The sequence below is a fragment of the Solanum tuberosum genome, unplaced genomic scaffold (genome assembly GCF_000226075.1).
Source record: "Solanum tuberosum cultivar DM 1-3 516 R44 unplaced genomic scaffold, SolTub_3.0 scf00010, whole genome shotgun sequence".
In the NCBI taxonomy this organism is placed as follows: domain Eukaryota; kingdom Viridiplantae; phylum Streptophyta; class Magnoliopsida; order Solanales; family Solanaceae; genus Solanum; species Solanum tuberosum.
Genome location: NW_006238936.1, coordinates 3,414,150 through 3,438,500, shown reverse-complemented (window position 1 = coordinate 3,438,500; position 24,351 = coordinate 3,414,150). Strand labels below are relative to the sequence as shown.

The 24,351-nt window shown below is 34.5% G+C and overlaps 1 protein-coding gene across 3 annotated transcripts; it reads right to left on the bottom strand.

Moving 5' to 3' along the window:
- Positions 1–1,206: 1,206 nt before the first annotated feature.
- On the bottom strand, positions 1,207–19,464 carry LOC102581004 (protein TSS-like). 3 transcript variants are annotated; one of them, XM_006339645.2, is made up of 28 exons: positions 19,212–19,464; positions 18,845–18,952; positions 18,669–18,730; positions 17,836–17,928; positions 17,676–17,748; positions 17,178–17,522; positions 17,030–17,097; positions 16,793–16,924; positions 16,640–16,681; positions 15,983–16,507; positions 15,723–15,880; positions 14,193–14,712; positions 14,045–14,107; positions 13,827–13,928; positions 13,128–13,442; positions 12,604–12,696; positions 12,383–12,484; positions 12,019–12,123; positions 11,754–11,887; positions 10,855–11,038; positions 9,620–9,751; positions 9,141–9,253; positions 8,509–8,596; positions 5,695–8,066; positions 5,222–5,269; positions 2,137–2,165; positions 1,962–2,004; positions 1,207–1,865 (listed from the first exon to the last, which is right to left on the bottom strand). In XM_006339645.2, exons 2-24 carry the CDS (start codon positions 18,906–18,908, stop codon positions 5,862–5,864), a joined length of 5,718 nt encoding a protein of 1,905 aa, XP_006339707.1. In that variant the 5' UTR covers positions 18,909–18,952; positions 19,212–19,464; the 3' UTR covers positions 1,207–1,865; positions 1,962–2,004; positions 2,137–2,165; positions 5,222–5,269; positions 5,695–5,861. The 3 variants fall into 3 exon arrangements, with proteins under 3 accessions (XP_006339707.1, XP_006339708.1, XP_015167792.1); XM_006339646.2 differs by lacking the exons at positions 1,207–1,865; positions 1,962–2,004; positions 2,137–2,165 and having other exon boundaries at positions 4,935–5,269; XM_015312306.1 differs by lacking the exons at positions 1,207–1,865; positions 1,962–2,004; positions 2,137–2,165 and having other exon boundaries at positions 4,935–5,269; positions 5,695–8,051.
- Positions 19,465–24,351: the final 4,887 nt, after the last annotated feature.

The window sequence follows — 24,351 nt, the reverse complement described above, 5'->3', positions numbered from 1 at the left end:
TCTACGAATTATTGACTACTATACGAAAGAAAGTAGAGAGAGAAAGGGAGAAAGAACAATAGAAAGAGAGGGAGAAAGAGCAGCATAAATAAAGAAAGGAGAAAGAACAATATACAGAAAGAAAGAAATGGAGAAAGAATAATGTACAGAAAGAAAGAAAGAAAGAAGGAAAGGGATAAAGAGTGAGAAAGAGGGGCAAATTTGAAAAGGCTAGAGACAAAAAAAAAAGGAACGAGAAAGAAAGAATAAAATATAATAAAATACATAGTATTATTAGATATTGCTATAAATGATAATAATTAAAGAGTATATTTAAAATAAGTAATTATTTTTTAAAATGTATCCACTCAAGTAATTAATCCTATTAAATTTAATGTTGAAAAAAGATTTTTTTATAAAATACTCGATCTCGAATCTTTCTTTGATTTTTCGCTTATTGAGCTTAGTTATGGATAAAAGCCAACACTATAATAAGGTAATTCTATCAAAATTTGAATCTTGTTTGAGGAGTATTTTAAGTAATAATTTGAGTCACAAATTTAAACATTTTTTTTTCAAATAAAACTCATGTTAAACACAAACATTTAACTCTCAAATGCATTTCTTTCAGCTTCAACTTGTACTCCTTTTTTTCCCAACATCAACCAATAATTTCTTAGACGACTTGTTTTTCTTTTCTTTTTCTATGAATATGGAATTAAGTTAATTGACATAAAATAAATTAAAATTGGAAAAGAAAAACTTAGTAACGTTTTCTTTCTTAATTCTCAAGAGAAAACCTGCAAATTTTATTAACTTTGTAATTTTCAAATAGATTCTCGATTTGTTCTTAATTTATTTATTTTAGTACTCCATGGTCAGTTATTTCTATCAATTATACTTTTAACCTCAATTTAACTTATTTAATTTCTTTTTTAATATTACAATAGATGTACTTTCAGGTTTTTTTTTTCCCCTTTTTTTTTATTAACATAGAGGATCATTGGATGTACACGTGACATTACAGTTCGAATTATGACCTCCTAATTGACTTATCCCCTGCAGACAATTTTCTTATTCCATCCCTAAATTTCCTCAAAATCTCAACATCTCGTTTTATTTAACATTCAAACTCTTAGACACAAATATAATTAGCAAATGCTTAATTTAACTAGTCTTACAGATTTGGTAATGGTAGACGGTTAGAACTTTTCTTTTCTGTATTGCTGTCAATGTTGTTTGTTAAAAGATTCAGCTAGAATAAAATCATGATGCCAGATCTCAATTTTTCATATATAAATGTAACTAATGTATCTCCTTCGTACTCAAATCTAGAGTCTTGTAATTATTACCAGCCACTTCCAACCACCATCCCCACCACCCTCTTCTTCAATCTTTAATAAACCTTCAACTTCAAGAAAACAATTTACTAACAAACAACCTTTACCAAACCTTGATCCTGAACAGTTTCTTCATTGCCTATACAGCAGTATAACATAGGCTGCTCTAAGTATTGATTCATTTTCTTGGTAGAAAAAAAAATGAAAACAGATGAAATCTCAAGATTGTTGGTGCTGTCAGTGTTCATTGTGATTTTGTTTGGTTTTCAAAGAGAGAAAAATGTGGTAGTTATGGCTATTGATGAGGATGAAAAGCGCTTTGTAGCATTAATCTGGCAGAATTTCTTCCTCCTCCATATGGCGGTCTTGAAAATATGGTTTGTCAACCTGTTTGGAACTCTTTTCTGCTGCGTGTAAGTATTCTTAAACATTGCATAATATGCATTTGGATTTACAAGACTATTAGCATCTAGTATTATCAACTCATCATCGCGTTGTTTTAACCAATGACCTGCTAGTATTCCAATTTATCACCAGAAAAAGTCCCTAAGCAAAGTCATTAACAATAAGATTCAAAATTGTATACCAACAGAACAATAAACTTGAATGACATCAATCTTAGTTTCAGGATTCAGTACTCACCGAGTAAAGATAATGTTGTCACTTGTCGCCATTGTATTGCCAACTGAGTATACAACAAGAAAACACTAAGTTTCAACATTCATGCTTTAAAAACGATGAGGCTGATGTACTCCCATCCTCCCAATTATTTAGCATCATTTGACTAGACATTGAGTTTAAGAAATAAAGGACTTACAGTAGGTCCACACAATCATGCATGTCAACCTGTAGAAGAACATCTCATTAAGGACAAAATTAGAAGGTAAATATTAGGAGTTTCTAGATAACGAAAGGTGTCTGTCTTTTTCACGACAGAAAAAGAAAAAGATAAAGTGCCAAGCAATATTGAACATCATGTAGCAGCTTATAATGCAATTATAATGACTTCCAACTAAATTTCTGATTACAGTACTCTCAGAGTAAAGACAATGTGATCACCATTGTGTTATCAACCATTTACACAAGTGGATGGGTAGGAATAGGGTTCTCCCGCGACGGAATGATGATCAATTCTAGCTTTATGGCTGGATGGGTGACTCCTGCAGGTCATGGAAAAATCAAACAGTATTATGTTGAGGGCTTCACTCCCTCGAAAATCATACCAGATAAAGGAGAGTTGTCATTGACAAGTGTTCCACCTCTCATCTATCGTCAAGGTGCCACAGTTTACTTGGCCTTCCAGTTGAAGTATCCAACTCCTCTCAAAACTCAACCAATGTTACTAGCCTTCTCCACCAAATATCCTCAGCACCACCATCTAACCGCTCATGAGGATAAAACAACCATAAAATTTGACTTCTCTTCAGGTCGGCTTATCTCTGTCTCTAAGTATCAAGTTTAAGAACAAGTGTATCAAAATTAACTGTAATATGTGCACTAACGCAATGGCATTTTTCACAATCAGCAATTTAGACATATTAGCTCCATTCTCAGTTGTCTTCATAAAGCTTGTATTTAGATGTTTGTCTACTTTGGTTGAGATGTTTTTCTCTTTCTCCTCAGGTTCTCCATTTGCTGTCACTGCTACACCTAATAACTATAATAGCTCAAAGACCCATGGGGTATTGGGTAAATTGGGATGGGGACTATTCTTTGCCCTTTGGAGCCATTTTTGCAAGATACTTTAGGAGCCAACCATTATGGTACTGCTTTCATGTATCTGCTCAATTCATAGGATTCATACTAGGACTTGCCGGAGTGGTTCTTGGAATTCAGCTCAACAACAAGCTGCAACCCGATATTCCAGGACATCAAGGCATAGGCATTCTTATTCTTGTGCTTAGCACTCTTCAGGTTTGTCCCTAATCTCATTCAGCAAAAATGATACTGAAAACTTGATCGATCATATGCTAAAACTATGTTTTAGTTGCTGCAACACTAATCATGGAGAACAAATATAGTAGAAAAGATTGGCAAACATGTTCATTCTATTGAATGAATGCTTTCCTTTTTAAAATTTGTGTCCATGACTCAATGTCTGTGTTGTGTCACATATTTTAAGATCATAGAAAATGTTCTAACATTCGCTTTACTTTTACAATCACGTGTAGGTTTTGGCATTCTTCGTAAGACCAGATATAGACAGCAAGTATCGCAAGTACTGGAACTATTATCACAGTTGGGTGGGGAGGACGGCTCTCTTCTTTGGAGCTTTGAACATAGTATTGGGGATGCATTATGCAGGTGCAGGGCAAGGATGGAAAATAAGTTACGAATTTATTCTCGCTTCAACAATGTTGGCATGCATCATCCTGGAAATGTTGCTAAGGCTAAAGAAGTTGGATGAACCAACTCTTCCTTCAAACTACGCTATGAATACAATCTAGCAAAGATCTAAAAACTTTAATTGTTATAGGTAGACTGGGTGAACAAGTAGATTCCCCCTCCCCCCCCCCCCAAGCATTTCATTCACCACTAGGAGTGCTCTTTACCATAGTTGTATAGAATTCTGTCCAAATTATACTTTTGTGGGTGAATTTGGATTCAGCAGGCTCAGTACTCTAAGGGTCAAGCCTCCTTGAAACAAACTCAACACCTTTGCTGGTGCTCTTCAAAAATTTCTCCTCTGAAGGAAAGATTCCCCCCCCCCCCCCCCCCAAGCATTTCATTCACCACTAGGAGTGCTCTTTACCATAGTTGTATAGAATTCTGTCCAAATTATACTTTTGTGGGTGAATTTGGATTCAGCAGGCTCAGTACTCTAAGGGTCAAGCCTCCTTGAAACAAACTCAACACCTTTGCTGGTGCTCTTCAAAAATTTCTCCTCTGAAGGAAAAACTGAACTTTCCCTTCTTTATTTCACATTCTTCAGTGCTTTCCGATAGATTACAATTTACATGTATTGACAACTTTTACCTAGCAAACATTTGTTTCTGGAGATCACCGGTATAGTATTGTGACATTGAATCAGTATGTATTTTACCCTTTACTCATCAGAGCTGTTGTTAGACACCTAATAGTCTTACAATGTATGCTACATGATTACTCAGGATAATATCCAGCCAGCATATAGGAGGAATGAACAGGCGTGGTTCTTAGCAATGACATACACTCAGTTTTCAGTACTTTTTAACATCGGAACTTGGAATCATTTTATGTAACTCTAGGTTCTACTAAATACTGCAAGTAAATAAGTGTGCCTCTGCAAGCTTCCTTTGTACAACTTGGAACTTAAATTTAGATCAACATTGCAGTTGCTCTTTCTTTATTGGACTGAGAAAAGAGATGATGGTGCATCCCATTAGAAAGTGAAGCAAATTCATGTCAGAATCAGAAAGAAATGCTAATATATGAGAGAGAGAGAGAGAGAGAATCAGAAAGAAATGCTAATATATATATGTGTGTGTGTGTGTGAGAGAGAGAGAGAGAGAGTGAGTGAGAGAGGGAGGAGTTATATACAGAAAACAGAAAAAATGTATCTCATTCCTGAATAAAGATACATGGTCGATGGCGAAGTCAGCACAGGCAATTTGGTTAAATGGTCAATAAACTTAATTAAGCACTTTCCAGAACTCCATCCAAATCAAACCCAAAAATCTCAGAATTCTTTCCAGATCGTTTTAGATTTTGAACTTAGAGAAGAATGCATTGCATACAACTCTGCAAGTCCTAGATCAGATGCAGATATACTTTGTTGGAGCAGTTGAAGAATAATTTGGTAACGTATACAAGTCAGTGAAACCAATAATCACTAGCAACTGAGAAACAAGAAAACAATTTAATTCTATATTGCACTATGCTCCTAAAAAGACAAAATGTTCTAACCAAACTGTGAAGCTTACACAGAAAGGACAACTCCTTAGCACCAAAAAGTATGTTGAGAAGTAAACCTGCATGTCAATAAAAAACATGTATAATCAGAAACCATGCATTGTAGCTACATGGACTAAATCAACTTCAGATGCGATCAAAGAGTTGAAAATATAGCACCATAACAGTATGCAGTTTTGATCATTTCTAGAAGTCTTTCTATAGAAGGATATGGGATTGTAATCATTTGCTACATGAGGCTACAACTTGCTTATTCACTTACTGATATGGTCACCCACTGAATCTTTTAGAATTTTTACAGTATCTCAAAGGTAAATTATTCCATTAATGTTATCCCAACAGTAGTTTGGTCAAGAAGAAGCTAGATGTATCTCTACTTTCCCAGAAGGTAAATGAACGACTAAGCAAAGGATGATCTTTTCACCCAATAGGCAGCAGAAAATGGCCTTGGTGAGGAAAGTAAGATCTCTTGAAGAGAACTAACCTTCAAGTTAAACTGAGGCATAGTCTGAAAGCCAACCAACATCAAAGTCATGAGAATTGGAACAGCAATAAATTCCAGCAGTCATGATATACGACCAACAGATATGTATACTCAGCTTCAATAGGCCATTCTGCTAGGATTATCTCGTAAAAGACATAAAAACAGCCTCAAGTAGCAGTTGTTATGCCATGTTCATGTGGATCAAAGCTGGTAGAGCTGGGAACCTCAGTCTCCCTTATTACCCTGCTATATACAGCTTTGAAGGGCTGAGAAGAATATGGTCTCTTGAGCAAACTTATAGGCATTCTTAGAGTTTGTTTGCGGTTCCTCCGGCCCCGTACCAAAATGTTGAAGGTCTTCTCATTATCCGTCTCCGTAAGATTTCTTTGCACATGATTATCACTGCAACTTCCGGCCTTCTCATTTGATCCACTGCCCTCTTTTGATTGATCACTAGACAAGGTAACAAAATGTGAATCTGGAGTGTTGCTTGCTCTCTCTTTTTCTGGTCCAACTGCAGCTATGCTCTCCACTGTTTCTGATGCTGGAAGATTTACACCTTCCTTGACTTCATCCCCAGTGTTGAGATCTACTGGTAAGCTTGTTGTCAAACTAATACTTTCAGGATTATCAGATAGCTCCTTAGCAGCGGAAATTGAGTCAGTTATAGGCTCAATCACAGGTGGTGAGATAGGAAACTCGACTGGGTGGCAACCAGGCCAAACTGTGGCAGGAACATACTCTGATGCATTAGGAGCTATATTGCATTGCCAAGCATAATGATTCGGATGGAAAGTGCTGTTATTCATGGGGAATGTACTTGGAGGTAACGTCTGGGGTTGAGAATACGGAGGGTAGATAAAGCGCAATGGGTGCATCATGTTTGGGGTGTGTGGAGGTGAAGGGTACAGGTGATGAGGGGAGGAGCACATTGGACTAGGCAAGATGGTCGGTGGTCCTTGATGAAGAGACATGTTCACTGACCAAGGACCAATAGGTGGTCGTGTTCCAGGAGAAGGGAGATTAATGTTCATAGGTAATGGTGGTACGCGGGGAATGGCTGGGGAAGGGCAGAATGGTGCTGCTGATGCGGATAGCTTTCTGGACAATTCTGGACTTGCATCACTTGCATGAGATGACGCAGATTTTACCTTCAGATGACCCATATCTTGCAAGGTCATATTTGAGATACAGTCAGGATTTAAATTGCTTGATGAGTCCTTTTCACAGGGATCCACTTTGGGGGAATTGTCAGAAGTAGGGACATTATGAGTTTCGACACTACCCTGTTCCATTGGACTAACATCAACATGGCCGGGTTGAATAGATGCATTTGCAGATCTCACATCTGAAATTTCACCACCTTTGAGATCACTCATTTGAATTTCTTCTTTATTGTCAGTAGCTACTGTTTCACTTTTTACATGATTAGCAGAATCTGCAACTAGATCCTGAATGTTCTCTTTCTCCATGGATTCTGCATCTCTTCCCATTATTTTGGAATTTTCTTCTGCTCCATTGCTCTCCTTTCCAAGTTTCATTACGTCTTGATTATCAGGAATTTCATCTTCAGAAACTCTCTCCTGCAACATAGAGATGGTACCTGGCGGGGCAAGTGCTACTTCCTTATAGGAAGGAGATTTTCCTAGGTTTACTATTGAACTTCTCTTTGATAGTGATCCAACCTCCTTTGTTGCAGAAACTTGGACCTGCTCTGATGAAGTATTTAACAAATCTCCTCCAGTTGTGGAGATCTCAGGAACAGCATCTCTGACAGAAGATGACACAGACTTCACACGGTAGGCTACAGCTTTTATGACTCTTCGACCAAGTTTCGTACCAGGAGTTTGACTTTTTGCTAAGTAATAATCTGCATAACTTCCTGGTGATGTACGTTTCTTTAAGACATAATATTTACTAGCTTGATAGTTATTCTTCAATTTAGCATGATCAACATCAGAAATTGGGTCCTTTTTCTGGTAACCAATAACCTTGCTGATGGTTTGACGCCTCTGCCTTCGTCTTCGTCCATAGAAACCACCTGACCTTGGTCTCTGCACTGGCTGCCATCCATCTTCTGCTTCAGCAGAAGGTTCAGATAAGACTTCACGGATCATAGACTTCTCAATTGAAGTTTCCTTCAACAAGGGTCCAGATTGGATGGGTTTATTCTCCGTAATTCCTCCATCTCCAGTGTGATGGGATTCAATTACTGTGTCAACAGGTTCCATATTCACCTTGGGATCAGTGTGATCTTCGATAATTTGTTTCTTCTCATCTGCCTCTTCTTTTAGAACATCTTTAAGAGTGTCAGAGTCTGGTATGGCAACATTGTTTTGATCAGATTTTCCCTTCACCTGAGAAAGAAGAGCCTGAGAAAAAATATGGCAAAAAGGAAAAGGATAAGAGAGCATGTCCACTTTTACAATATATGGAGCATTATTTGCACATTCCGTGTGGAAGCATGATAGGCAGTTTATCAGGCATATGCAATGTGTGTCAGTGCCTACTTAGGGGAAAATAGGAAGAACATAAGGCAAACAGACCTTTAGAGAGCCTGAAATTCAAAGCTTCTAAACATTACCGGTTTTCTGTTAAACTAGTTCTCACTCATTCTCTCTCCTCTTCCAGACAAGTATTACAGATGGTAGACCTTCCCACAGAAAGAACATGATTGCTTCTGCTTATTTTATAACAAGTTTGCATAAGATGAAAAACTTCATCCAAGCTTATTTCCATGAACCAATTCATGCTGATACGTATTGGAAAATCATAAGCAAGAAACAAAGATATTGTACTCCAATCACCACGTACCTTTGAGACAAAACCTCTTCTTTTTGATCCAACATCTCTCCCTTTGGCATCAGGACTTGGATTAATGTAGTCGAGCAAATCTGACACACTGCGCAATAGAGTATGTCACCACAAGATTTAAACTGAAATATTTTGCTTACTGTTATCTAGGGTATGACTATCTGCTTGTACATTTTTGTGAAATCCTATGTGCATAAAATTTATGCAATTACAAAGTCAGGAACAAAAAATTTTTACATTGGCAGCCATTGAACATTGTCCTTTCTAGATAAATTCATAACTGAGGATCTTAAAATGAAAAAAGAGAAACACCAAATGGAGTGTCATAACAAATATAAATAGATGGACTGAAGGCATTGGTTCAATAAAATAATCAGGATGCCTTTGAGCATAAATTGAAGAGACTGGACATGAAGGCATAAGTGAACTATCTTGTAGTTTCAAAGCAAAAGGACGAGACAGTGGGCAAAAGAAATATCAAACATATGCTCTCACAGATTATGACGATTCAAGTCCTTCAGTTTTTACATTAGCTTGCAGTCTAATAAGAGCTAGAACAGAAATTAAAGTTGTCTGTTTCACTCATCAAGTCTACCAAAAAAAATTAATTTAAGCAATACATGCAAATATACCTCAAATGACCCTTGCTGGCTATTGATGCATCAGGCTTCTTAGTTCCATTTCGAGCAGCTTCTTGCTGTTCAAAAGCCTTCGACTCAAAATACTCAAGCCATGCAGCAGCATCCTTCAGCAAAGATCAGAAATTTCAAATTATGAAAATACATGGCTGAAGAAAGAAAAAATAGCCATAATGTTTTTAAAAAAACCTATATTGCATTTCAACTTTCAATAGTGTCATCACCTAGATGTGACCAAAATAGAGGTGACATGAAATTTAAAGACAACCTAATTAGTTAGAAACATCTGAAGTTGTACTTCTAGTAGTTTACCCGTAAGAAACTGTACCGATTGCTATGATTTGAGGTATTATAACTTCACAAGGAAAAAAGAAATGAAAGTGCCAGCAAATGCAAGTTGGTCACCCATCTTTTCTCTGAAGCAAAAGAGTGGGCCTACTTATTGTGTACATGTGTGTGAGACAGAAGTTAACCTGTGTGCGAAGATCATCTGGACCAAGCTTTGCTCGAAGTATCTGCAAGGTTGTTTGCTCATGCTGAACACTCAAAGGATAAGCTTCCATCAAAGAGAGCGCAATTGCTATAGCATGGTAACTTGCAGCTGTCTGGAAATTACAGAGGCACAAAAGGTAACTAGATAAGAGAGAGGTGTAGGCAAGAATCTGTAGAGATAATTAACCAGGTTCATCAGAAATGAAAGGCGTCTTATTATGCAGCAACAAACTATGACATACTTGTTTCCAAGAACTATATAGTGACGGAGTTTGTTTATCAACTGGAAGGTTTCAATCTTCCACATGTTCAACCAAGTTCAAAATATAGCACTATGCAAGCTTGAACCAAAGAAGTCAAGTTTAGTTTTACTAGTTAAACTACCAGAAACAAAAACAAGCACACCATGCTCTGAGTTTCAGATAGAGATTACGGAGTTCCAAATATCCCAATCTAAGGCTATTAATATACTGAAGTCTGAAGATTGTCAATCAAGTCCCTTATTGCAATAAAAATGACTCTCATGGACTGGTGGAGAAGCAATTTGGACCTATCTTCAGCTCAATAACAATTACCATAAAGATTGGAAAGATTGGACCGCTTCATGATTGACCTATATTTCCTTTTTGCACTTTGGAACCTCAATGTGCCAACAATGAGTACTCACTTTGAAGCCAGATTCAAAAGGAACCCTTAAGTACGGTCATTCGTTTAAGATCACATTGAAGTTACTCGATTAAAATGAAAACATGAGAAGACAAAAAAGTAAATGGAACATTGAATGAACTTTTAGGCCTGCAACTCAATAGTTAGCATGTCTTGCACATCTTGAGAGCATCTGAGGTCAATGACAGATGACAGATGCACTGATTCTTATTTGTGAACACCTTATCGTAACAGCCAGGCCATAGCCATCAGAAACAATAACTTGAATGGTAACTTCTTTTCCTATAGTCAAATACACATAATGCATATGTAGCAGTTGATGGAAAAGCAATAACACATACTCAAGTACACTCTTTGACATGAAAACGACCCTGAATCCAACCCCTTTTTGTCAATCAGGTGAATACTCATCTCCTAAACTAGGACATAAGCGGCCATTTTTTTCTGAATAAAGCCACTTTAGTTTGACAAGCCTAGAGAATTAGAGGGAGCTGTGAATGCTAAAATTAAAACAAAATACTTATAAGCTCCAGCAGAAGAAGAAAGGAACCTGAATATGGTCCGGACCAAGTAACTTTTGGTTACACTTCAAAGCTTTATGGAGATATCTGAGGGCAACATGCACATTACCGAGCCCTTCCTCCATCATAGCCACATTTATATATGTCGCAGCAGTGTTTGGATGGGAGGGGCCACATGTGAGATGCAACAAATAAAGAGCTCGTTTTACATACCTGTAAAAATGGGAATGGTAAATTGCTAGAGTGTGAAATGTGAATAACAACAGGGAAAAGTGGAAAGAAAAATCAAAACAGATATTAAAGCATATTACTGTTTAATGTTAAACGTGAGGAGCAGATACAAGTGGTACAATCTTACATAATTGGGAGAGCAAAAGTTTTCACCATGTTGATTTGGTTTTTTTCTTTGATAAGGACCATGTTGATTTAGTGCTATAGAGCCTAAAAGCTGTGTACATAATCAAACCCCATATGCAAACTTTATTATTTGAACCGTCATTCAAGAACATATTCCACGACCAAGTTTCAACCTATCATATGTATTTCACAAGCTTGATTAAGTAAGTTTTGACTAATATAAAGTACAGTAGTATTTTTTTTTAGACTAGCTTGAATTGTTGAAGGAGAGTAACTTGCCATCTTAGCAAAGATGACAAGTTTATCGAGACAGGCCAAGGAAAACAATGCCAACTTTTATAGTCCTATTGGGATGGGGGAGTAACTAAGAAACATACACGACCATTGACAAAACGAAAACCAGAAACTCAAGAAAAGAAAAATGTCATAGTTTAGGATAATGAACCTCCAACTCCACTTTTATAGTTTGTTCTTTTTTTCTTTTTGTTGTATTTTCTGTTTTTACTTATTTTAGTTGTTGGCACCATCAAGAAATTTTAAGGACTTGGCAATCTAACAGAAATAAACATACTTGAGAGCCAACTCTGTGTGTTGAAGTCGGTAATAGAAAACTGCAAGATCACCATAACTTTTCATGGTGTCTGGGTGATCAAGGCCCAACTCTCTTTCATTTATGTCCAAGGCCTTTTGCTGATAGATTGTGGCCTGTCATGGATACCACCATCATCAACACATTTAAGAGTTGAATAGGATAGAAGTCAGAGTAGTTAAAGCAGGCAGAAAGAGTAACAATGTAGGACCAAGGAGGTCTATGCTGACGAGCTTCTGAAGAATACCTGATTAAAATCACCGGTGTGATACAGAACAACAGCAAGAAGGCTATAAGCTCCAGCTGTCATTCGATGGTATGGACCACATACTGCAACCAGCTTGGCAAGAGCCTGAAAGCACCACAAAAATGCAGCAGTTGTCACATGGTATGCAATAATTTATACCATTCAACACCAAGGCTTAGCTTACTTTCTTATTCTAATTCCAATATTTTTAATGTGTATCCAAGACCAACAAAAGGAAGAAATCTAAGAAGCAATGGAGTTGTGAAGCCCACAAAAATAACTTGGTTTCTCTACAATAGAAAGTTTCAATCGGAAGAATGGAGAATGTAATGTACAACTTTTTTCTATATCGGAAATCAATTACCTTAGTTCCATAGCTGACAGCATCCTCAAGTTTTCCCTTATCCAGAGCTGTTTTGGATGATTCCAAAAGCTGCCTTCCGTCTGCAGAAGAGCAAGCAGCTTGCTGCAGAAAAGGAGACACAAAGATACACAGGAGTAGAAGAAAAATGATAAGTACGAACAGAAGTGAACTCGGCATAATATCTCCTAGTATCAGACACGTTGACAGGGTTGCATTATCACCTTATGCACTGGTACTAGGCTGACAATGTCTACTTTCTGAAAAGGACTTGGGGAACTCATATCATAATCTCTTGGAACCAGTTCAATTCCCACCTAGACAGAAAAAGTACTCGTAAGTGTTCATGTGTATAGAACAAAAACTTTAATAACGTTCATTTCCATCACCAAAGTATTCAAAGATATCTGCACAAAGGTTATATCTTTGCCCAAGTTAAATATTTAACAAATTGACGCACCAACAAGCATCTCTATGTCTTAGCAAACATTTTTTCTTCAATTTCTTTTCATATTTTTTATGTGTTTTATTTCCCATTTCAAAGACGGCGAAATTCCAAGTGTTCAATACATTCTCAGAAGAAAGGTCAGAAATAGCCAGGTGTGGTGAAGCCTACCAAATCCATTCAAATGCAACCACCCAAGGACAAATGTTTGATGTATTATGTATCAACAACAACATACCCAGTGTAGTTCCACACCGAAGTCATTCTTAATAGTCAATTGTTCAGAACAAGAGTTTCAAGTACCTTATGGCATAAACCACGGAGGATAGCAAATTTCCTCATATCTTTGTAGTTTAGGCTGCCAACATCCCACTCATATCTCTTCTTCAAAAATAATTCCAGCCATCTCCAGATCAAAGAATCAACACCGTACTCATTTGAATCATCATTTTCAGGTACCCCAAGCATCATATTCAAGGCAGCAGCAATTATCGCAGCCATATCCTCAATGTCAACAACTGATGCAATAGCTGCTTGCAGAATATGTTTAAAAGCTCGGACTATCATCTCATGTATACAAAGAGATTGCACGTGTGATAACTTCTCAGAAAGTTTAACCTACACAAGAAGAAAAAAAGAGCAAGAATCAATTCAGGCGCAGCTTAATGAGATAAAAATTGGCCTACTATGGTTTTACAGTTGCACATAGAATTTATCATGATCTAAAACCAGATCAATGTAGAGGCAATAGGAAAGAGATAAAGAATGAGAAATTCAACTTTCAGATAATTTTCAAACCTTTGACAGTTCTAACAAAATTCAACATCTATATTTGATAATCTCGGTACAATTAATATACTAAAGTAAAAATATTATGACCTGGAGATTAAAAATACTAAACAAGAAGACACAAATTGAAGTCTAAGTGGACAAATATATGTGTCACACACACATACATAAGGAGAAAATTACTAAGGGTAAAAAATGATCAATAAGACTTACTACTTGTCCAAGAGAACGCATACGTAGACCCCGGGTATGCATGAAATCAGTTAAGGTTCGACCATCTACTGGTGAGAGTTCCAAAGAGCCAAAATCAGCCACCTGCAATGCATTGTGAAATGAAACACAGCTAAGATGCCACTTGTCACAAATTGATGTATGTATCATACAATTTTCTTCGTAGATTTATATATACACAATACTATTTTAAGTGTTACCAGCTTTGGCAGGGCAACTTCATTATAATACTTCTGTGACAGATCAATCAGCTCTTCCAAAGACTATCAACAGCCGGAATTGGTTAGAAGATGGAAAAATATTAAGGTCTTCTCATAATCTATCACTAAAAATTTAAAAGATTTCTACCTTAAGGTGAAGTCCAGTCTCTGACTCCTTCAACCTTGTAAAGCCAGCATCAGACAACAATGCCTTGAGGACAACCTGATTTTGATCTGTATCTGTCTCAAACTGAGACTCCCCAGACTGCAGGACAGCTTTTTCTGATCCCCCTCCAACACCATTTGCAACAGATTTGAAGCTTTCAGACTGGGATTCCATGTTAGTTCCATCTGTACTCTTCTTTCTGTTCTTAAGGGACTTTAGAGGTATTCCAAGTCCCTCAACCTTCATCTCATTTTTTGTCTTCTCAGCGGAGGGTTTCTTGTCCTTTTCTGATTTCTTCTGATCTTGTAAGTGCTGTATCCAGCATGCACCAAGTTCCCATCTGATGAAAGAGTCACCTTCTATTTTCTCTTCTTCAAGTTTGGTAAGACTCTCTTCTAGTATTCTCTTTACAAATGCCTGAGAGCAATTTGTCTCTTCAGTTTCTGAAGGTTTTGAATGCATTACCTTGTTGTCCACTTTCTTGTGAAGGAGCAAGCGTAAACTGCAAGATAACATGTTAAAGTAAGAAAAATAGGCACTTAAGTCTTGAGAAGACAAATGCACCATCCACTAGCAAATTGATATTGAAATACAGGACCAGTGACATGGTGAATATGACACCAAAATGACAAACTATTAACAGGAGATATAAATTAGGTAAGAAATGGCCCTTGGTCTAACTCAACCCCAAAAGCTAGCTCATGAGGGAAGAATTGTGCAAGTCCATATAAAGAGACCACCAGTTCATTCCCCAACCAAAGTAGAACTCTAACCCACTCTAACAACCCTGCATGCCCAGATCGCCAACTGGAGCGTGGATTGGGGCCCAAACAGGGTCAGACCCAGCTCTGATACATGACAGTTAAGCAATCTAATAGTAGTAGTATTGGGAGATGTAGCACACAACTATCCATATTATTACACATCATGTATGATTGTTGTGCAAGGTCTAGAATTGTGCTAAAGCTATTACATTTTATCGTTACCCCATTGACGCGTAACCTTTCTCTTTAATTCCTCTTTTTGTTTTTACCTTCAGAAGACCTTACAATTATAATCTACATTGACGTTGTGGACCATGAGGTTTTGGAGGGATCCTAGACCAATAAGTATTTAAAAGGGCTATATCATCAGAGCAAAGAAAGAAGCTATCAGAATGCAGTTGTTTTATTGCACTGTTATATTGGAAAAAGCTCCTACTTAGAGACTTCTCCTCCAGGATAATTTCTTCCTCCTACAAACTTCTTTTTCTAAAAGTTGAACCAGAATGAGAATCCCAATTTATCAAACTAAAGAAATTTTTGTTCAAGCGCTCAGCATAACTTTGTCTTCACACTTTTAACAGTCAAAAAGAACAAAATATTTTATTGTTTGCATTGTGAAACCACAACAGAAAGAGATCAATTAACTACTACTATTACTTATTGTTTGCATCATGAAACCACAGCAGAAAGAGATCAATAAACTACTTTTATTACTTATTGGCTTATAATGAGGATTTTCAAGTAATACCTGTTGATATTGAGGGCATTTGCACCACCATCAGGCTGATCAGGAAGTTCCATGCTTTGCGGTGGGCTGCCCACTTTGTCATTTTCTTTTCCTTGAACTTTTACAGTTGCAATATAACCACAATGTCTTACATTCAAAACACCTAAAGTAGCAATATCCTGAATTGAAAATGCAGTAAGTTTTTTTCCAATCAGATGCACTACATTAGAAGTACCACAATAAAATTAGGACCCATATAATTTTTCTTAGTATTTTCTTACATGGGCAGCAGTATTTTCATCAGCAGTTATACCCTTCAGTAAATTTCTTTCCATCAAATTCTTCATAGCTATTCCAGTTGCTTGAAATCCATCAATTTTGGTATCTACTTTGCAGCTAGCATTTGAAGCATCTTTGGTAACAAATATGCTCAAGTCCCCAACTGTCTCGTTAAAAATGATTTCTCCATTCGAATCACAATGAGCTGGTTTAACTTTCTCCATGACATGCTTTACAGCTGAAATGGCTCGTAAAATGGCGACATCAACAAATAAACTATGAAGAACAAAAGCCTTCCTGTCTCTAATCTGCCTCTCCTCTGTTGTCTTACAAGCCATGGATGCAACATTCAAAAATTCATTGGCATAAGGTAACGAATCAAATTTTCCATCTCGGCCTAGACCACCTCCATTGGCTCCCCAGTTTTCATCCTCCACAGGTAGAGGTGGAAAAATAGCTGGCAACTGTGCTGCCACAGGTGGTATAAGCCATGTGTTGGCTCTGAATCCGTATGGAAGATTCCCAAACTGTATTAAGAAGAAAAACCGTATACAACCTTGGGTTAGAGAATCTTAAACAGCGAAGAAAGAACTTCCCGTGTAATCAGTTTTAGAAAACTTAAGGTGATGAAACATGTCAAGGGAAATCATCATCTGCACCTTATTACGCTCCAAGAATGCTTTCATGAGATCATCGTACGCCTGAAAATTGGGATGAGCAATGTCAACTTCAACAACAACATATCTTACAATGAAATAAGACAAGAAACTAGCATGACTGAATTTATAGAAAAAGAATCTGCCCAAGCGCACATTGTCAAATGCTCTACTGAGTTGTCTCAACAAATCAACAAGATTGTGACAAAGAATCCCCTGCTTTCCAAAGTTGTAAAATCCTTTCTTGCAAGCTTCAACAATAACCAGCTTTCCATTACAAAGTTTCACCTATAAACAATTACATATGTTATTTTATGAATAAATCATACCTGGAAATCAGAACATTGAACTCATTAGACTAAAGAAAATGAAGTTGGCTCCAAGAAAGCTTACTTCAAGAGAGAAAAGATGATCATCTGGCAGAACTTCATCATCTTGTTTTCTTGTTGCTCTTCTTATGACTGCAAGAATCAAGATTAGTCTTAATTTTAACAAGAAAGACGAGAAGAGGGACACAATGTGAGAAAGAGAGCCGCATTACGCTGAAGAGGAGGCGTGAGATGAGAAAGCGAGAAGAACTCATAGAAGCTTCCAATCTTAGGGCAAGTATTGCTCATCTCTCCATCTACGTCCACCGATCCCGCATCTTTACCCAGCTGTTGCGCCGCCGGAGTTGGCGTTTGTGGCGGCGACAATGACTTATCATTCCCTCGAACCTTGTTGGATTTCTTGGTGTTCTTGTTATCCTGCGCACCCCGCGCATTCTTGCTAGAGTCAGTTTTCAACTCTTTGCCACTAGTCCCCGACGGCCCAAAACTCGTTGTACAAGCGACGATGTCCAACAGCCTTCTAACATGCGCCGTTGCGCTTTCTTCATCATATTCCTCTGTTAAAACAAGAAAAAAGGAATTAATCAAAATGGTTGAGGGTATAATCGGGCTTTTATAATTTCTAAACCTGACCGACCCGGGACCACTTCCTAAAATAGAAATATCCTAATACCCTATACGACGTCGTGGTAGTTCTGAAATTTTTTTACCTTCGATAAGAGTCAGGACGCAGGGCTTCAGTGCGGAAACGTCCACTGTTTCTTTTAAACGTGGACCCCTTAACTGTTTAAAACAGTAAAAATCAGATGGTCCTAATTAAAGCAAAAAAGTTGAAGAAAAAATGACAGCCGTCTGATTTTGTCCCCTTACCTCATGAGACAGTGAGAAATTGGTGATATTACAAGTTGTTGTATTCACAGATAATAATCGACGAACATCGATAATTCTATCAGTAGATATTCCCTGCTCATAAAAAAACAAAACCGTTAAATGATTTAATTAAATTCAAGGATATTTCAAAATCAAAATAGTAGTGATAATAATAATATTAATAATCGTGTAGCAATGATTTTTTCTAGAAAAAGTAATATTCAATAAAATGGTTAATAATAAAATAAAAGTTGACAATATTTCATGTATTTAAGTTATGTCACATTCACTAAAATATTTTATTGTTATCAATTATCAAACACTATTTGTTGCGTGTACGTTTTTATGACAGATATATGTCTCTTATTTCTACGGCTTTTCTTAACTTTGTTTATCGACCGTATGACCTTTCTTTCTACTACTTGTACTAACTTCGTTTATTGACCATTCAATTTTGTGAACTAATTGATATCAAAACTGAAAAGAAGGAAAAAAAAAGGAGATTTGAAATTGTGTTTGTGCAAGTAATCAGTGAAATCTTGAGATGGTTAACCAACTGTTTGAAAAAATTAGCTCTAAGCTCCTCATTTTTCTTCTTTTGCAATATAATTAGAAAACCAAGCTGTCAGAGCTGAATCTGCTTTCCTTGAAAAAAGCAACAAAACATCAACCAAAATCTAACACAAAAGTAGTCGAATAAAATAAAGAAATTTAAACAAAGGAATAGATTAAAATATACTCTTTATTATACTTTCGACAACTATGGATATGGTTAAACCTTGTGGTTACATAAGCAATATCGACTTAAAAAAATTTGTTAGTAAATGACGAACCTTTAAAATAACTTGAGTCTCATCCGGGAGGTTTATTGTTATATCCATTACAACAGGGAGAACTGAGCAGCACAAATAAAACATATCATCATTAGTAAGAAAGAATTCATAGATTATATATACTGAACATATGCTAAAAATGTACGTATAGTACTAGTAGATAAAAGAATTAATACCCTTCTCTTCTTTCTTCTTCTTGTCTCCCTTTGTTTTGCCACGACCATTCTTGTTGGGTGCCATTTGTAAAACTCAAATTTTCAAACTTTCGAATTCTTTAAATGCACCTATAAACAAAAAATTCACATGAGACTATTATAGTAAACAATAGGGGTGAGACCGCGAGAGCTAGCGTTTGGATTATGAGTTCGACCAAATTCAATATTTACAAAACTCAATAACTTTTCATGAATAGAATAAAAATCATGGCTCCGCTTTTGCAACACTTTGTTTCATTCTTAAATCCAATTAAATATGTAATTTTTAGAAGTAGAAGCAAAAACAGAGTATTACTATAAATTAGGCATGTTGTTGAGAATAATTTACCTGATATATAGGAAAATTGAAGTTTCGACAAGTGCGTTCGCTGCTTAAACGAATAAGGGATATTTAATGCTTCATTGAATAACAAGTATGACAACGAAGTAGCACGCAGATACCTAAGGCTATAAATGTGATTGTATAAAATTTAAGTTATTAATATGAAGTAGTGTATATGATAAGACTGGGAATTTTTTTTTATAAAGAGGGGGGGTTTAAGGTCTAAACTAGATAAGGAAGAAATGAGTAAAGAGTTTTGAAAATGGAAATAGAAAGAAAGTAGAAGAAGAAGGGAAACTAATTGTGTGGGGAGGATATAGAGAGAGATGAGAGTGTGTGATAAGGAATGAAGGGTTGAGATTTAACATTCAGAATTATAATGACATATTATGGCAGTTTCTATAGATTTTATTGAACTACAAAAAAAAAAGTTAATGTAAAATACTAGCCGCGGTGATTCTTTCATTCAACTTGCTAGCAGCGGCAATATTTTGAGACAGAGGAGAAAAAGGCTTGGACCACAAAATGACTACTAGATACTATAGTAATATATATAAGAAAATATATTAATTTTTTATACCTAAAATGGAATAAGCTTAGGATAAAGTGATAAATGTTACCATGAGGATATTTCTATGGTTGATTCAAAAGACGTAAGTAATAATTCTATCGTAAATATTACTTTTCTGTAACTTTTTTTAAAAAATGTTACTTTTTGTATGTGTTTAGTGGTGTGTAAAAATCAAACTGATCAATAAATCAAATCGAAAAGTGTTGTTGGTTTATTGTTATTAGATTAACGGTTATTTAATGGTTTTATGAAAAAAAAAATTATTGGGTTATCGATTCGATATTTATTTTTTAATATTGGATTAACCGATAACTCATTAAGAATATAATAATTTACTTTTTTAATTTTAGTCATACATGCTGGCAAAATGAACCCATATTTTGGTAACTCGTTTATATTTTAATGGGTTGGGTGAGTGATTTTTACATGGGTAAATTATGGGTTGATACCCATATTTAATCCATAAATATATGAGTAAACTATGGGTAAAATATGGATTAACCAAATGGGTTAAGCTTCAACCATATATTCACTCAAAATTCATGATATCACTAAAAATAATGTAACTTCTCTTCCTTTTTATGTTCTTCTATGGAACTAATTATTTTTCTCTACAATTGAAAAGGTGAAGTCTTTGGCCCTTCAAAAATTATATATTTTAAATGTACATTTCTTTTGTTAACTATAATTATATTTTTTTATTTGTTTAATTTTATATTGGATAATAAATAATAGTGAAAAATAAGCAAATTATGTATTAGTATTGACATTGCTTAAAGTGCATTAAGCATGTTTAAGTCCTAAAATGCAAATATTCATTTAATTTGAAATTTAAAAAAAATTCCCCTTGTTAGTACATAAACTTATTTTATATTGAAAAGTTATAAGATTTTTTTTACTTTTATGATACAATAAAACTAAATGAAGCATTTTCAATATTTTTAATCTAAAAAAGACTAAAATATTTTCTCCATATTGAATTCTTAAGTAGAGTACTATTTACACATGAAAACATGGGTAAACTATTTGTTACCAATCCATTTATACCCATATCAAATATGGGCGGGTTGAATTATTACCCATTTTCAACCCGCCCAAATTTGACCCAACCCGACCATTTGCCACTACTAGACTTATACATAAATATCTAACAAAAAATATTAATATAAACATTATATTAGACTAAAACTATATGGAACCTACACAATTAACACTACTAATTAACTTTGTGCTCTGCATTTACCCTTTAGGTTTTAGTATTACTTTAGTCTTTAGAATTACAACATCAAAACCTAAAGAACTAAAAACGGCGACGGGTAGGGTTTGCAACGATGACGGCAAGGGTTAGGTAACGACTAGAGTTGTGAATACTTAGTATTTGTTATACTTTTACTTCACTAAGCAGATTTTTCACACGTAATTTGATTTCTCTCTTTTTTATTTTGTGTCAAATTGTTGGATAAGTCATATATTTGTTTTGAAAGCATTTTCTTATCGGTTAAACTAAAAATTGAACCGTTTAAGACCAAAAATTGATAAACCGAAAATCGATAACAAATATCTTATTGATTTGGTTATCAATTTCGCATATTTAAATATGTATTTTTAGAGACAATTAGCACTCTTTGTATATATTCTCAAAGCCATTGGCGACATTGGATCTAATGGCACTTAATTAATACCAGTAAAGATTTTAGCATTTTTTATTAATATATCTATTTATTACCGTTAAAAATTATTTTTATTATAGTGTAATATTTTACTTTATTGGCGAGAGCTTAATTTTCCATCGTGCAATTCCCTTTCCCTAAGTTTCAAAAAAATAAAAATAAGCGTATTATATTGTTTCATGATGAAGACGATGAACAGTCACTATTCTAGATGTTGCTTCTCAAACCGTCTATTCGAAATGGAATATAATTGGATATGGGATAGAATAGAGAAGGAACAAGTAGTGCTATATATATATATTTTTATTATTATTTTTTAATTTATTTAATTTTCCCCTGGTATTTGTAGTCCCGTATTGGAGCTTCGATAAAAATTGAATCATGCACTACCGAGCTTATTCAGGGGTGGTGTTCACTGCTTCCAACATGATTTTCTCCATACTCATGATTCGAACTCGAGACCTCTAATTAAGAATAAATTCCATTTTCGTTAGAGAAATCGTTAGTATCGTCAGTTGGTGCTTAGCCACCGTTCCACCACAACCCAGGTTGATAAGCAGTGCTATATATACATGTTGGTTTATTAGGAGAAGATAATCTTGTGAAGAAACAAAGCTTAACGTGTATACTATGACCAGCTTCTCGATTTATTTGTGTTTAATATTTTGCGTAATTAGTGCAAAAATGTCATATTTAATATTTTTGAAAAGAATAATGTATGATGGATAACATAACACGCAGCACCCGTTTGGATTTACTAGCTCATATAATTCATCCAAATTTGCCAGTTAGTGCAAATGTTTGTCAACGTTGAAAGCTGAATAATAGTGAGAATTTCACACAAAAGACAAAATTAACATATATATAACCTGTCATTTCCCTATTATATTCTGGTTACTATATTTTATAAATGTGCTATTAATTATTTTAGGAATATAAAATAGAGTATGTAAAGTACTAGCTCAGGTATATAATAATTAAGGTGGAGGTGAAAATGAGAATTAGTGCACAAGTTATATTTGTAAGAAGAAATTTTAAGTATTTTGAATTCATAAGGTGAAATTCTTTTTATGAGGATATTCTATATCACTTTTTAAAAAAAATAAAAATTGATGTTTAATTATTATTTGTCGTTTTATTTGCTTTGTATTCAATTTTTGTTGTCTTGTTTTTTTATATTTGTATTTCAGATTCTTCTTTTCTTTTCAGTCAAGGATCTTCAGATTCTTCTTTTCTTAGATAGAGTCTATCAGAACAATATTCGTACATCCTATCATCCTTAATCTCCATTTATAAAATTGCATTAAATTTGAAGTTCTTGTTGTTATCGATTAGTATTATTTATGATTAATTTAGTTTTTCACCAATTTCTTTCTCAAATTAATTTCTCATAATCGTTCAAGAGCGAAATTATGAAAGGATAAAGTTTGACTTAAAATGAACGCTTTCATTTTATTGATTGATGTTATCTCATAGGATTTCTCATTCAAATTTTTCGAATTTATAAAACAGATTAATTTATAGAAACAATTTCTCCCACCTGAATAAATATATTTGTTTCATTTAAAATAAATGTTTTTTAGAGTGTGTCATACACTTTTAAACAAGTAGTTAATAACATTAATCAAGGGATAATTTTTTAATATTATCCTTTTGTTTTTTCTCTAATCTTTTTTTTAAAATCAGAAATAATCAAAAACATCATTAAGGATTTTTTTATTTTTTTTGTATGTGTTCAACTTTGAATAAAATTATTCATTTTAGATCATAAAAAAGTGTCAATAAGTTATTTATTTCTGAACCAAACAAAAATATGAGTTAAATCTAATTAACTTTTGGGCCGCTATCAAGTATTAAGTATTTATATTCAACTCTTACGTTATGAATTATGTAAAAAAAAATACATAATCATTTCATAATTAACTAATAATTTAATCATAGAACTTATCAACGTTTGACCATAGAATTTGAAAGTTTAATTTTAAGTTTTGATTTCAAATTAGCTCATGCTAATGAAATTGTACAAAATTTCAACTTTAACTACAAATTTTGATTTCAAATACCAAATTTCCAAAAAAAAAAGAAAGAATTGGAAGCTCAAATTTTTAAAATATAAAACATGACCAATAAGTTTATATTATGTATATAATAATAATTTAAAAAAAAACTACAAGGATTCCTTTTTGAATAATTTCCTTCCCGGTTATTTCCTTTCCTACTTCCAAATTTATTTATTTATTTTTAAAAAAAATTGAAAAATATTTAATGCATACAAAATAAAATAAAATAAAATGGACGAAACAATAGAGTTATATATATTATATGTATTTATCTTAGATGTTGTACAAAAAAGAGTAGGATATATTAAATGTTACGGGTGTCGAAAGATACAAACAAAATTCTTTCTCACTTCGTATTTTTTTCATACTTATTGTAAAATATGTATAGCAGTAAAATATGTTGGCATTATTCATTTCGTTCGACATTATTCCTTTTTCAAAGATTAAAGATTTTTTCTAGGTTCATTTTTCTAGCTACTTTCTCGTCTTGGGAAAAATAAAAAGATAAAAAAATTTCATTAATTAGGAAGGTTTTTATTTTATTTTTTTATATTGAATTGCTGTTTTATTAAATTTGTTATAAAAAGCTAGAAAAAAGAGTGTCTCACGCTTACGAATAGCGAGCTTAAAGGCAAATTGATTGATTTATCTTTTGTGTCCGGGTGGTATATGTGAGGCTTAATCCAAATTTGATTATTATAATATAATTTTAAACTATTTTAACTTATTGGAAAAGTATTCAAATAAACCTTTAGACGGATATATTCAAATACACATATTTGACTTTAATTTGTGAAGTTATACTACATTGAAAATTCTCATTCACTCCTCCTTTCAAGTCAATT